Source organism: Convolutriloba macropyga, chromosome 15 (genome assembly GCF_964194025.1).
Source record: "Convolutriloba macropyga chromosome 15, txConMacr16.3, whole genome shotgun sequence".
NCBI lineage: Eukaryota > Metazoa > Xenacoelomorpha > Acoela > Convolutidae > Convolutriloba > Convolutriloba macropyga.
Genome location: NC_134482.1, coordinates 29,475,258 through 29,488,959, shown reverse-complemented (window position 1 = coordinate 29,488,959; position 13,702 = coordinate 29,475,258). Strand labels below are relative to the sequence as shown.

General features: G+C 33.9%; 1 protein-coding gene across 1 annotated transcript in view; it reads right to left on the bottom strand.

Moving 5' to 3' along the window:
* Positions 1-5,655: 5,655 nt before the first annotated feature.
* LOC142354751 (venom carboxylesterase-6-like) overlaps positions 5,656-13,702 on the bottom strand; it is a 17,880-nt gene continuing 9,833 nt past the window's right edge. The window contains exons 4-6 of the mRNA XM_075407133.1: positions 10,895-11,138; positions 10,128-10,292; positions 5,656-6,365 (exon numbers count right to left, since the gene is read on the bottom strand). Of these exons, the coding sequence (XP_075263248.1) occupies positions 5,867-6,365; positions 10,128-10,292; positions 10,895-11,138 (908 nt within the window). The 3' untranslated portion in view covers positions 5,656-5,866. The remainder of the gene's footprint in view (positions 6,366-10,127; positions 10,293-10,894; positions 11,139-13,702) is intronic.

Here is a 13,702-nt window from a genome sequence, read left to right as displayed (position 1 = left end):
TAAAGACTAGTGTTTACTTTACTCGGATTACAAAGACAGTTAGTGAAGAATAAATTAAATTGGGCAACTGTACGCGAGAAGCAAAATAAAGAGAATGAAAGAATAACTCAACTGTTATTCCAGAAGTCAAATAAAATGTGAACAATATTTTCCCGTTGTGGGAAATTGGTAGCAACAGACATGCATGTGAAGTAATAATGATTTATACACATGCCCCTCAGGAATGGGTACACTGATTAAATTAAGTACATCGTATGATAAGTTTACTGCACTAAATTATGATGTACGACACAGAGGTAGAGCTTAACCTTGAAGCATGCCTTAAAGGGGAAGCTGCTAGCAATCGTGATTTAATTCTGTCCTCTGATCCATTGTCCTAAAACGCTGACACTTTTATCAATACAATTAGGCTAAAAGTTTTCATAACTTGGAGCGGTACCAATGTAAACTCTGACGAGAACAGTATTTCGAGAATTCAATTCATCTTTTATAATCGACATATAGCAACGTATTATCGGCAACACGTGTAAGCATTAACGATCATAGCAGCATCAGGTTCTTAGCAACAAGTGAAACTTAGACGGTAAGATTTTTTGATGCTCATTTAACAGGTTTTTGTCTGATGTTATTGACGTCAAAATCTTTTCGTATTCAATTGGCAATTGTCTAGAAAACCTAAAAATATTAAGCCGAAAACCAGCTTATTCGATAAATATAGAGGTTATATTTACTTAAAATTAGGTTAAATGAACTTTTTCGGAACTTTCTACATATATTAGAACGTATTTAATTCTTGTTTTAAAGTTTCAAAATACTCGATTCTGATTGGCTAAAATTCGTTCTTTTATTTACTACGTAACAATGCTTGAAAATTCTTGTCAGTCAATCTGTATAAATGATGTTTTTTGACGAGTACAATTTTTCACCCATCTCAATAAATTAAACTATCCCCCTCTTGTATCATTTTATCCTCCTTGAGAGAAGAACTTATACAACAAAAAAGTTCGTTAATCTTTGCAAATTACGCCTGAATCTTTCTTTATTTTACTCTCATTTGCGGTCACAGTCTTACATCCTTTCACCCTCTTTTGGTAGATTACAGAAGCCCTCAGAAAATTTCTCAGAAGCCCTACCATTGCAGCACCACTTCTTCATTATTTTACCCCCTGAGAACAAATTACCCCAACTCCCATCACTTTACCCTTGGTCTTCTTCGCTTCTTCCTGCGAGAACGGCTTTTGAAGTTTTATCTAAGGCAACCTCACATGAAACAAGTTCGAGTGCTAGTTTATCTAAGTCGTGGAAATTTCTAATTAACTACAAAAATATTTCATCCGTAAATTTTTGCTATAGCAATGTCAAAAGCGTTGCATTTAATTTTTTTTTTGCAAGAGGCTGCAAGGGTTTTTTCTGAAACAAAACTAATTTCGCAAATAACATTTTCTCCTACATCTTATCTAAACTTATCTTATCTGTGAAGTTCTATGACTAGAACTTTTTCACTCTTGTTTTCTAGATGCGCTGCCACTTATGGAGAATACCTGTTATTGAACAATTTAGGGAATGCAAAGAACGTTTCAAAATAAAATTTCTTTAATGTTTTCCATAATCCTCTGTTAGCTTAAAATTCAGCGCTTCAAATTTTTTTCGGTTAGTTTTTCAAAAGATTTCTTTCATTTTTTTGAAAGTTCTATGACTACAAATTTTCATCGTTAGTTTTTCGAAACTCATTTTTATGAAAGTTCTTTGACTACAAATTTTCATGGTTAGTTTTTCGAAATTCATTTTTATGAAAGCTCTATGACTACAAATTTTCATAGTTGTCATAACATGAAGTTGCAGCTATACGACATTTGGTTTATGAGGGCAAAATGGGTAAATATTTAAGAAAGTTTTGATAAATCTGACTAAAAATACTAGATATCTGTGTCTTTTACTTTCATTTTTTTCATTTTTTCTGGCATAGATTGTACTCAAAAATATAGTACTGATGTCAATTTTATCGGAAAAATAAAATTAAAAAAATGGTTTAATAATAAAACAAAAAATGTGTTTCGTTCCTGAGATACTTTTTTCATGGATACAGTCAGCAAAAAAAGCTGAAATGGAAGAATTGCAAACAACGCATAACGCGAAAAATTTTGCTCATTGATAAAAAGTGTAGATTTTGTGATTAACAAAAGCAGTTTTAAAAGTTTTTGTTACTTGATTGTCGCCATAATCGTTGCTTGCTTTTTAAGCACGTATGGAATCATTTATTAAATGACATTAATTTGATACTTATTTTGCGTGCATCAGATTGAGCTTTCAGATTTCTTTTTGTTTCTTTTGCCTAAAGCTATGCTTATTTTGAACAAAAATATTTCACGAAAGTTTTGCTTTAAATTGCTAATCGTTTTTGTCTTCGTCAGAGAAAACACTATGTTTATGTATAACTTGTGTATAATTTCTATTTCAATATTTTAAAAAATATATTTTTTCATTGAGACATCTGTTGTTATTTCGGACCTGTTTTTCTTAAGATGTGTTTCCGCAGAAATTTATCCTTGAAAGCTTATAGAGAAATTTTAGCGCCATGTTTTTCTTGCAACCAAATATCAGTCATTCAATAGAGATTCTTGGAAGTTGCTGAGGAATTTTGTGATACGTTCCCAGATAATTCACATATTGCAAGAAGATTGACTGAAAAGTGAAACAACTACGAATTCCTTCCATGAGTTCGCGCAACATTTTTGCAGTGCTACAATTCCTCAGATCATTAGAGTCATTTCGCATGCTGCTCATAATTGCTCGTTTTTAGAACACCTCTTGGCGATTTTTCAAACCAAACGTTTCCTATCGGAATTGTGATTATTTTTCTTTCCTTTTTTGAAGTTTTAAACTAAATGAACGATTTATGTGTGACAAAAATTTCAGTAAAAAAATTTAAACATCACAGCTAGATATTCAACAAGGAGGCTCGATAATTTGCGTTTCCGACCCCGCTCATCCACATTTTTGGCATAATTGTCTACCATATGACGAACAGATACGAAACCCCCGAAAAAAATGATGTAAGAACAAAAATATCGCCTTCAACGCAAATAAATAAGTGGAGAAAAAAATGCCATATTAGATTGATCAGATCTGCCATTATTAAGAAAACGAGTCAAGATGGACAACAAAATCAAACAACAACAAAAATTATTTGCATCCAAAACTTAATGTCCAATTTAAAAAAAAATAATAAACAAGTCAAAAGAGCGTCAGATAAAACTGAAACTCCACAAAAAACTTGTACTTCAATAGAAAAGATATGGGATCAGTCCATAATAGGGCGCGGCAACAAATGGACAAAATAGAAGAAAAACAGCGAAGTTAAAATGTTTGATTATATTTTTAAAAACAATTAATTTTAAAGTAAAACCAATAGATATCAGCTGAAAGTATCCAACGGGTTTAGGATCACCTATTGCTCTATAAGAGGGCGTTAAGCCATGTCATTAACCACTTTTTTACTCGGTTACAAAAAAGTTCAAAAAATAGAGACAATAACAAAAAATTATTTAAATCTTGCGAGAAAAAGTTGTCGAAGACTTAAAGCCAAATTTTTTCCCTCAAAGTATGTTCTACTACTGCTTCTTCAAATACCAAAAAAATTAATTTTAAGTTTGCTTATCCGTCCGAAAGTAGCCTTGGTGACCTGTAATTTTTCAGAAATTGTCTTTTGTCTACAAAAGACAAAACTTGTTTTAATTTTTTTTGCGAAAAACCCCTGTCGAAGCGAGTAAAGTATAAAAAACTCTTTAAAAAACATATAAAATCTGTTTTGTACACTTGCACTTTCCCTCAACGCCCCTATTGGCCTATGTGACACGCAATGAACGACACTAGATGACAAATAGACAAAAAAATGCGAAGTTAAATAGTGTTTCCTTTTTCTGAAAACAGTTGCTTTGAAAGTCACTGAAGCCGTCATTTATCTAAAGAAATCAGAACAAAGGCTAGTTTATTTCAAAAGAAAAAGCAAATGAAACCTGTCAATAACCAGACAAATTCATACGACTAAAAAGACAAAGCAAAAACAATAGTTAAAAGCAAAATAAAAAAAAATCAACTAAAGTCTACGAGAAAGTTGTGTTGAAATCGTTAAAACCAAAATATTAACCTTTAAAGATTTTTATATATTCAATTTTGCGCCAACAATGGGATATGTGAACTGTCAATAATGTGATAATGTGACAAAACGAGAAGAAAACGTGAAACATACCTATAAATCAAAAAAAAATTGTGAAATCTAGCGGTATCAAATCCAGAAAACCACATCTTAACGCGTAAAACCGCAACAATTAAATAATACCAATTCAGTAGAAAGAAGAAGCATTCTTTCTCTGCTGACACTAAGCTACGAATTGACCAAATTAAGAAGAAATCAGTAGCGAAGTTCATTAAGCTTTTGTTTACTTAAAAATCAAATGTTTTTTAATTTCAAAACAACCATAAGCTTTCGAGTAAAACACAAGTACATTAATTTTGAACTGCTAAGGAGGTCTTTTGAACCTATCGTCATTGAGCTTTGTTTGGAACTGTTCTGTTCCTTAATTAACATCAAAACATTGAAAATTTTGTTAAAAGACCGACTGATCAAACTCCGATTTTTTTTTGGATTGTAACAGTCCAAGATTGGACCAAATCTAGCCTTGCTACCGCTGTTTGTCCCATGAGATCACTTTTTTGTTTTGAATACTACAGATATAGGTAATTTGGTGGTTAGCAAAAAACGGCAAAATTAAAATTTCAGAGCACCCTAAATGAAATTGGATGTACGACTGGCACCCTTTGCAAATTGCAAAAATAGTTGTTTTTGGTTGTCTACTCCAGGCACGTTCACTCTAAGTGGACTAAAAAAGCTTACTTCGTGCAACTTTTGATGAATAAAGGCTGAATTTTGAATTATTTGACCAAAATTTTAGACCAAAAAATTAAATAAAGAGTGAACAAAACTTTTTTGTCTTTAAAGTTAAAATGGGCAACACTATTAATAGCAAAGTTGGCAAAATTCAATAAAATTGACAAAATTATAGGCAAAAATTCCGAACAAATGTGAATAAAAATAACGCAAATCGGTCTAATATTGACAAAAATTAAAACCTCAATAACTCGCTCTACAATACTAAATTCCAAAAAATCTTTTCAATTCCATATTCTACGCTGGATAAGATTTCTAAAGTCTCAACTCTCTACGATGAATTTTTTGATCGGCCGAAATTGAGTGACCAAAAAACCCATTTGAGTATCTAGTTCCTCCCCCTCAAGAGGGGTGAAAGCAAATATTTTTTAATCTGCCTGCATCTGATAAACATCTCTGCTACTTTAGGTTGATTGGATGCTATTTTTATAGGCTGTTTTGATATTCAAACGACTTTTTGTGATGAGGGTTATTTTTCAGACGTGTTATTAAAAGTTGTTATTTGATATCTTGATTTTGATTAAACATATATTGGTTTCATTTGATTGCAATTGTTTTGTATGATTGAGTTTTGTGTTATGCTTCTCATGTCGAAAAAGTCACTTACGTTTGTTTTCCACAAAAAGAAGTCATTTTAGTGATAGTTGTCTAGATCACCTCAGAAACGGATTTTGATAGTTGCAAAACGTACACTGGTGCTTAAAATTTGAATTCAGAAGCCAACACTGCTTTCTGAGAGAAATATGAACAATTAATACCCGAGTCCAACTCCGGCAATTATCCAGCAAGATTCTTGCCTATGTCGGTTTTCTTACAAAATTTTGCTACACAGGGCTATCATGCAAGAATCTTACAAGATTACCCGCTGTTGTTGGACCAGGGTACTTATTTTGGGTTTATTTTACCATGGTACTCATTTTAGAAATGATTCGGGAATGCTTTGAGGGCTAACATTGACCCAGCAGCTTTTAACATTGAGAAATTTTGAAGCTTTGCCAGGCACTCTTTCGACTCTTGTTCGATTCCTCTCTCATTGATTTTGTTCACAACTTCACTTTCCTTCACATACTTCTTAAGCTGGAAGTTTTCGTTCAGATTTTCATCTGAACTTCTGATGAACAGGTCCACAATTTCATTAAACGTTTTCTGAACTTCAGCATCAGTTTCATTCGTGCCCAATCGCTTGGAGTCTTTTCGCATCATTCCCAGCACGAAGGGAACGTCTAAAGAGTGGAATTTTCCATAATAACTCCTCAGAATTTTTTCAGGATAAACTTCACTTCTAGCTTGACAATTGTAGTCGAACATGTAGACGTATGTTGGGACATCGGGCATCTCTATGAGCTCCGAAAGTGTCTTTCGAAGTGGTTCGTAAAATATTTTCTCTGTCATCATATCTGCAATTTGTTGACGTGATCTAAAGATAGCAAATTTTTTGAAACGGCTTACATGACAAAAAACACATTTGCTTGAGTATATATACTCAGCAATGTCGCTGTTTCCTGTACACATGTATTAAGATCTGGAAAGTAAGCGAGCGCGAATAAGTCCGACACACTCAAATTTTGGTACATCTAGCGACAAGTGTAATTTACTTTAATGCTTTGATCATTCGGGATTAGGTAACGGAGTAAAAAAGTATGCAGTAAATTATTAACCAGTCAGAATTGAGCATTTCTATGCGCCGTTCAAAACAAAAAAGAGTATCTTCCAATGTACGTAGAGAGCTCAGAAAACATTGGTTTAACCTAATTTTAAGTAAATATAACCTTGATTTGTACCGGTTAAGGTTTAATATTTTTTAAGGTTATCTAGACGATTATTGACCGATTATGGACTGATTTTGACATCAATAAAATCAGACAAAAAACCCGTGAAAGAGGATCAGAAAAACATTGCCGTCTAAGTTTCGCTTGTTGCTTTGTACGATTAAAGCTTTATATCGTTTTATGAATGTACGTTGCTTGATAAAAATTGTATAGATGACGAATCGAATCCTCGAACTAATTTGCAATATTTCCTGAGTTTATAGATTATTCGCCAATTTTTGCATGGCTGATGTCGCTAGAATTTGCCGACGAAATAAGCAACAAAGCAACGGAAATTTGGCCAAGTGACATTTGAATTGTCGATGATCTCAGCAAATTTTGCTAAAATGCAAAAAGGCGGCTCGTTAATGTGCGTTCGCACATGATGTTACGACGCAAGCTCATCTACATTTTTGACTTAATAGTCAACCAAATGAAGAGATAACAAAAATAGATGTTTGAATTAAAAAAAAATGCTACACTTTAAGCTAATTAAACACACTAAATTCTGCCTCGATGAAATAGAAATCATACGTTTCATTCATGTGACATCAAAAACTCATCACAATAAGTCGTATAGCAAAGAAAAATACATCAAAACCACGAAATTTTTGAGAAAACCCATAGTATCAAAGTCAAAAAATTCTACAGATTTCAATGGAAGGCATTTAATACGCTGAATTATGCCTAGATGATGTGACGACTAAGATGTTTGTCATGACTAGGACTAAAATTTATCAATAAGACATTACAACAAGTCATTGACTATGAAAACAACAACAAAAACAAGCAAAATCCAAAAGTTCGGTAGAAAATTGAGAGCAGAAAGTGTCGAAGCTATTTAAACCATAAGCTTTTTTCTCTGAAAACTTTTTCAACGATCCATTGAACGTCTTCACTAAGCCAATGGGAGCTATCAATATTAGGATAATGTAATACGATTTCAAAAGGAACCAAAATTACTAAAAAGAAATCCAAAAATTATAAAAATTATGAAAACTCGTGCACCGAAGTCAAAAAAACCAATAGTTAGAAGACAAAACCGCTAACTAGATAAACTAGACAAAGCTTTCATAGGAATTCAATGAATACGCTCAGCTATGCCGCGATGTGAATACAAGGATATTTATGATGCCTAGGTAATCAATAAGACAGCACAATATGTCTGATGACTATGAAAAAAAACAACAAATACAGGCAAAAACCAAAACTTCTTTAGAAAAATTGGAGAAGAAAGTGTTGAAGCCATTTAAACCATATTTTTTTCTCAGTAGGTTTTATCTATGATCATTTGGACATCTTCACTAAAAAAAGATGTAGCCATCAATATTAGGATGACGTGATAAGATTTCAAAATGAACCAATAAAACGAAATGTCTAAAAAATTTTTAAAAAATTTGAAATCTTGTGGCATTGACGACGTATAACCAATAGTTATTTGATAAAGCCGCCAATGAGATTGACTTATGTTGCAGTGGTATGAAGGAGTTCAACCCTGTTTTTACTGAGACGAACTTACAGTTCACAAAAATAAGTTTATGGTTTACTAATTTTGAAAAACTTTCGAAAATTTATTTTCAAAGTCTTAACAGCCATTAGCTGTCCACTCACAGCACTAGATAGGTTCACTTAATGCTCATTAGCAAATATATTGCACCTTTAGTCAACAAGTTTATGCCATAGGATTATAAAACTTTAGTAAAACCTCAAAAAATAAATCAAAATTTCATTTGAAATTACGAAATTTGAGATACGAGTCCAAAAAAAACAAGAGCGATCCCTTCGAAACAAATTTTTTGTTCATTGGGCTTCATTTCATCGTAAAAGAGGTTTGTCATTAACGGAACTTCGATATTAAAAGTAGTCTCTAGGTGACTTGAAAAAACAAAAAAATTGCAAAATTTTCTAAAAAAAAGAGCTCCCAAACCTAATTCGAATTTTTTTTTATATATTAATCTTCCCTCTAAGACTAGAACTAGTCTTTATTATCTCCTTTTGTCTATTAAAAATCTAAAATTGATTTACTTTTTGGCGTGAAATCTAGTTTTGAATTAAACTTTTTGTTGAAAAAACGTTAATTCGAACGAAAATTACGGTAAAAGTTAACAAAAGTGAACCAAATATCCAGTGTTCACATGAAACTTTAAACCTCGATAACTCCTCGAAAAAAACGAAATTCAAAAAAAATCTTTTTAATTTCGAATTCTACGTTGGACGAGCTTTTTAATGATACCACGCATATTTCTCTACGATGAATATATCGGTCGGCCAAAATTCACGGAACAAAAAAAACCCATTTGAGTATATTATTCCTCCCCCCCCTCACAAGTGGGATCGGAACAAAAAAGCAAGGTATGAGATCAATGATGTTTCTTGTTAAAACATCTGAACATATCGATGTACCAATTTATATTTTAGAATACTCTGGGATAAAATTTATTTTGCAAAAGTTGCTGTCTTGTAAGGTCTTGCAAGGCTAATGGCTATTTCGCTAGAATAGAAGACTTCCAAGGTGAGGGGTTGCATTGGGCATCTATCCAAAATGAGGGTTTACAGACAACCCTTGAAAAAGTTATTTGCGTTCAAGTTCCTGTCTTTTTGGTTTCTGGCGCTTTTAATTTTATCACTTAGTTCACAGATGTTGATTTGACGAATAACAAAAATGTACTTCAACCTTTTGATTGTAATTTTGTCCTTTTTGCCAGAAGCGGCTAAATCGAAGATATATTGATACGAAATCCTTACCACAAAAAAAAACGTGTTGAGAAAAATTGCGCGCGTCAAATACTGGTATTCAAAAGTTAATTAACAAGGTATAATTTTTTTTAGCTAGAAGGTATCTTGTAACATCTTCCAATAAACCGGGAAAAGCTTTCAACCCGGATATTAGTTTGCACACACATGCTTACCATTTGAAGTCGAATTGAAGATGGGGAAAATTTTGCTGTATTAAATTATATTACAAGTGACAGAAAATTCATATTGGTAAAGTTATATTGGTTATGTCTGTATGTCTCGTTTTAATATTTAGTAGAAGTCTTGTTTTATACTCCTTTGAAACGAAATTTGAAGCGAAAAATTTCTAGTACATTCTACTGGTCTTGTATAACAATGAAAAATTAGAACAGAGATGTACTGTGACAAGTAGGTCAAGGGACACAAACGAAAGCAATAATGTGTATATACGCTTACTATGCCCGCCAGGTGAGGGGAGAATTTTTTAATAAATGGTTATAATGTGAGATAAAAATTAGAGTTTTAGAAGTTATACGTCTCCCCTCCCCTGGCCCTGTAAACCCATATACACATTACTGAAAGCGCCTTTTATAGATTTTAAAAAAAACCCAGGGCCGTTTTTTTAAAGCACTAACTTTGTCTGCACGCTCGTGTCTCTCCTGGGAAAGAGCATATCAGGGAACAGATTTCCTTCCTCTGCACAAATTCCCAGAATGAAAGGTTTCTTGGAAATGAAGTCGCGTGATAAGTTATCGCTCTCATACTCGTCCACAGGTCCAAATTGAAGTCCGCCAACTGAAGTCATTGTTCAAACTGATTTCCCCAGTCAATTCCTTTCCAAAAGCGAGTTTAAAAGTTTGTATAATTTTAGCAATGTTTCATTATTATAAAACTTTGTTTATGGTAAAATTCCTCAAAATGTTTTTCAATTCAATTACATATAAAGATTTCGCAAACCATTTTGCTGTATTTTTTTCAATCATCGGAAGGAATTTAAAGTAATCGGTAAACAGAAAAAAATGCTAATAAATTTTCAAAGTCGTACCATTACCAGGCTGAGGTGTGCACTCGAAATCGTACTGGTCCAGACCATTTCGAGCGCACACCTGACCTTCGTGCGCTCGAAATTACAGGGTCTGGAAGGTGGAATGATCGCATTTTGGTCTGATCATAGACGGCATCGAGCGCACTCCGAGCGCATAGAGATTGGCGAGAGCGCTTGAGTCTGGATCAGGGCATTTTCAGTCTGGGTTGGTCTGGACCAGGAAGATTTCGAGCGCACACCTCAGCCTGGGTAAGGTGTACACAAATATCTATTTGTGGTGTTATATTATTGAATGTGAGGCATATATGTTTTTTGATCTCATAACAGTTTGCATAGTGGAAAACAGTCTTCCCTGAAATACCGACGGGGTAAAATTTGTACAGCTCATCAACAGACAACGATTTTAGAAACTTCTTAGTTTCTGCTGGTGATGAATTCTTCGGACATCCCAACTTTGACAGAAGCTTGTCCAGTTTCTGTTTCTGTTGTTGTCGAGTACACATACTCCATGCTCTAGTCATGACACCACTTAAGGCGATTCCTCGTTTGAAGTACTTGGAGCTCTCGCTCGACAACATGTGATAATGGACGCTAGCACCACCTAAACAACAAACAATTATATTATTGACAATTAAAACAGAGCCATTCTACCCGGGCCGAGGTGTCCACCCGTATTCCACCGTCATTTGGCGTGAATAATTATTTTTCCACTCTTTACGCTCTTTTCTCCGTTATTTTTGGGCAAAATCCTCGGCCCGGATATGCACCACCTGGAAACTGTAAAATTCAACTGAAAATTGCAATTGAAAATTCTTTATTACGCGACATAAAAATAACGATGAATAGTTGTTTAATGACTAGAACATTTTTTGAAGATGCTTGCTTCGATACTGTACAAATTACTGTGAGTGTCAGCTTGCACAAAAATTTTCTCTTTTGAAAACTCTCGAAGCAAAACAAAACTCCATTGTCGAAACTTGAAAGATTTTAGAAAAAGCCTCGAAAGACTTCCAAACTCAAGAAAAAAATTAATTTTTTTGAATGTTTGTGCAGCCAAAAATTGCACGGACTTCGGTTTTTCAACTATTTGCAATTTGTGGGAAATAGGTGGCTCAAAAAATTACTTGAGTTTTCACCAAAAAAAAGTTTAACAATATGAACTTCCCCGGACTTGAGTCCCATGATATTTCAGTACTGAACAATAGTATTTGAATTCTGTATTTTTACTCTGACCAGTACTATGATCATGTCATATTTTAGACTTTTCATGGTAAAATACAGAACAAAAAAAAGGTTCTCTGAATTTAGTCTGAAACATTATAAATTTGCAGCCTTAAAATACTCTGAACCGTAAGAAAATTCATTCTGAATTTATCCTGTAAATACTGAGTATATCCTGTTTCAGACTGGTTTGGCGGCCAAGCTGGTGGCTGGCGGCCTACAGATGTTATGGGGTTTGTACACATAGCATGGGTTGTACACGTGTTTCCTACATATAGCATGGATTGTACACGTGTTTACTACGTATGGAATGGGTTGTACACGTGTCTACTATGTATGGAATGGGTTGCACACGTGTTCACTACGTATGGAATGGGTTGTACACGTGTTCACTACGTAAGGAATGGATTGTACACGTGTTTAAATATTACGACGAGGAGAGGGCACGTGCGTATAGTAAAAAAAGGAGCAGAATACAGTGAATTAAACCTGAATTAAGATATTTAGGTTGCGAAAGAGTTTATTGGTTTTAGTTTTAGAATTCAGTCCATTTAACATCAAGTTTGCCCGGAGTTGTCCGAAATTGGCCAAAGTTGTCAGAATTTGCCCAGAGATGTCCGAATTTGCCCAAAGTTGTCCCAATTTGCCCAAAGTTGTCCGAATTTGCCCGGAGATGTCCGAAATTGTCCATCCATTTAGTTTTTCCCTTCGCAGCAACAGAAAATCTTTTACATAAAATGCTAATCTATTATGGTCCCCCCCGCTACAAATAGGTCGGTCGTTCAAATTTAATCAACACCTGTTGCGATAATAGTAGTTAAATAAACTGCCAGTGTAATAAATCTTAATGCCCAATTGACACTGGAAAAACACTTCAGAATTAGACTATGAGTTTATCACACAAAAAGAAAAACAGATCCGAAGAAATATCACGTCTTTGAAAAGGTACTTGTCCACAAAAGATAAAAATGAAAAACCAATAAAACTTTGCTCAATTTTGATCGCAACAGGTGTTGATTAAAAAATTTACCACACGGTTGTTATCGCCCTCAAAATTATCATAACACCTCGGCTTCGCCTCGGAGTTTGATAACTTCTCGGTGGCGATAACAACCGTGTGATAACATTCAAAAGCAATCTACTATGCAAAAAGCTACCGAAGTGCGCAGAGGGTGCAAAATATATAGGCCTAATAAGCGAGGGGACGCGACAGAATAGAACCGCTATTGGAAACTAGAAAATTATTAATTGCTGCAATAATGGGAGAAACTAAAAAAAAGTTTTTTCCCCTAAACTATTATTATTTATGTTTGATCTACTGGTTTGCCTAAATGAAAAGAAAATTTAGGGGAAAAAACTAATCCAATTGCAAAGATTGAAAATTACATTTAATACGTGGATCTTTTCCGTTTGTGCCCCCAGTAACAGATAGTGTCCTCAATTGTTCAATCATTATGTAAAAAATATGGCACGTGCGTCTGGGGGTGGGTGAATAATATGCACCAATCTAAGCTGGGGGGCACAAATGAACAAGATCCTAATACATTGGCAAAAAAGCTTTTCTTTTAAACAGAATGCGACTTGATATAGATCTATCACAACCAATCTTGAGGCTTTTCCCGAAAGAATACTTTGTAGAGCAACCTTACACTAGCACTCATATCCTATTTAAAAATTTGCGACTCTTGAGCAATCAGCAAATCAAAAAACAGTACGATTTCCTCAATTACTATTAGCGAGCAATGAAAAATCTTTCTTCTAATACGTTTTCCAATTTCACGAGTGTCTGTACATTATTTCAATTCTCAAGACATTTTGAGCAAAATTCTGTAAGATTTATTAGTTCCACACAAGCTCACATTTCTACCCTTAAAACAAGGGTCGTAAAATTACAAGACAAAGTCGAGTCTATATATATATATTTTTATGTGTATATATATAACA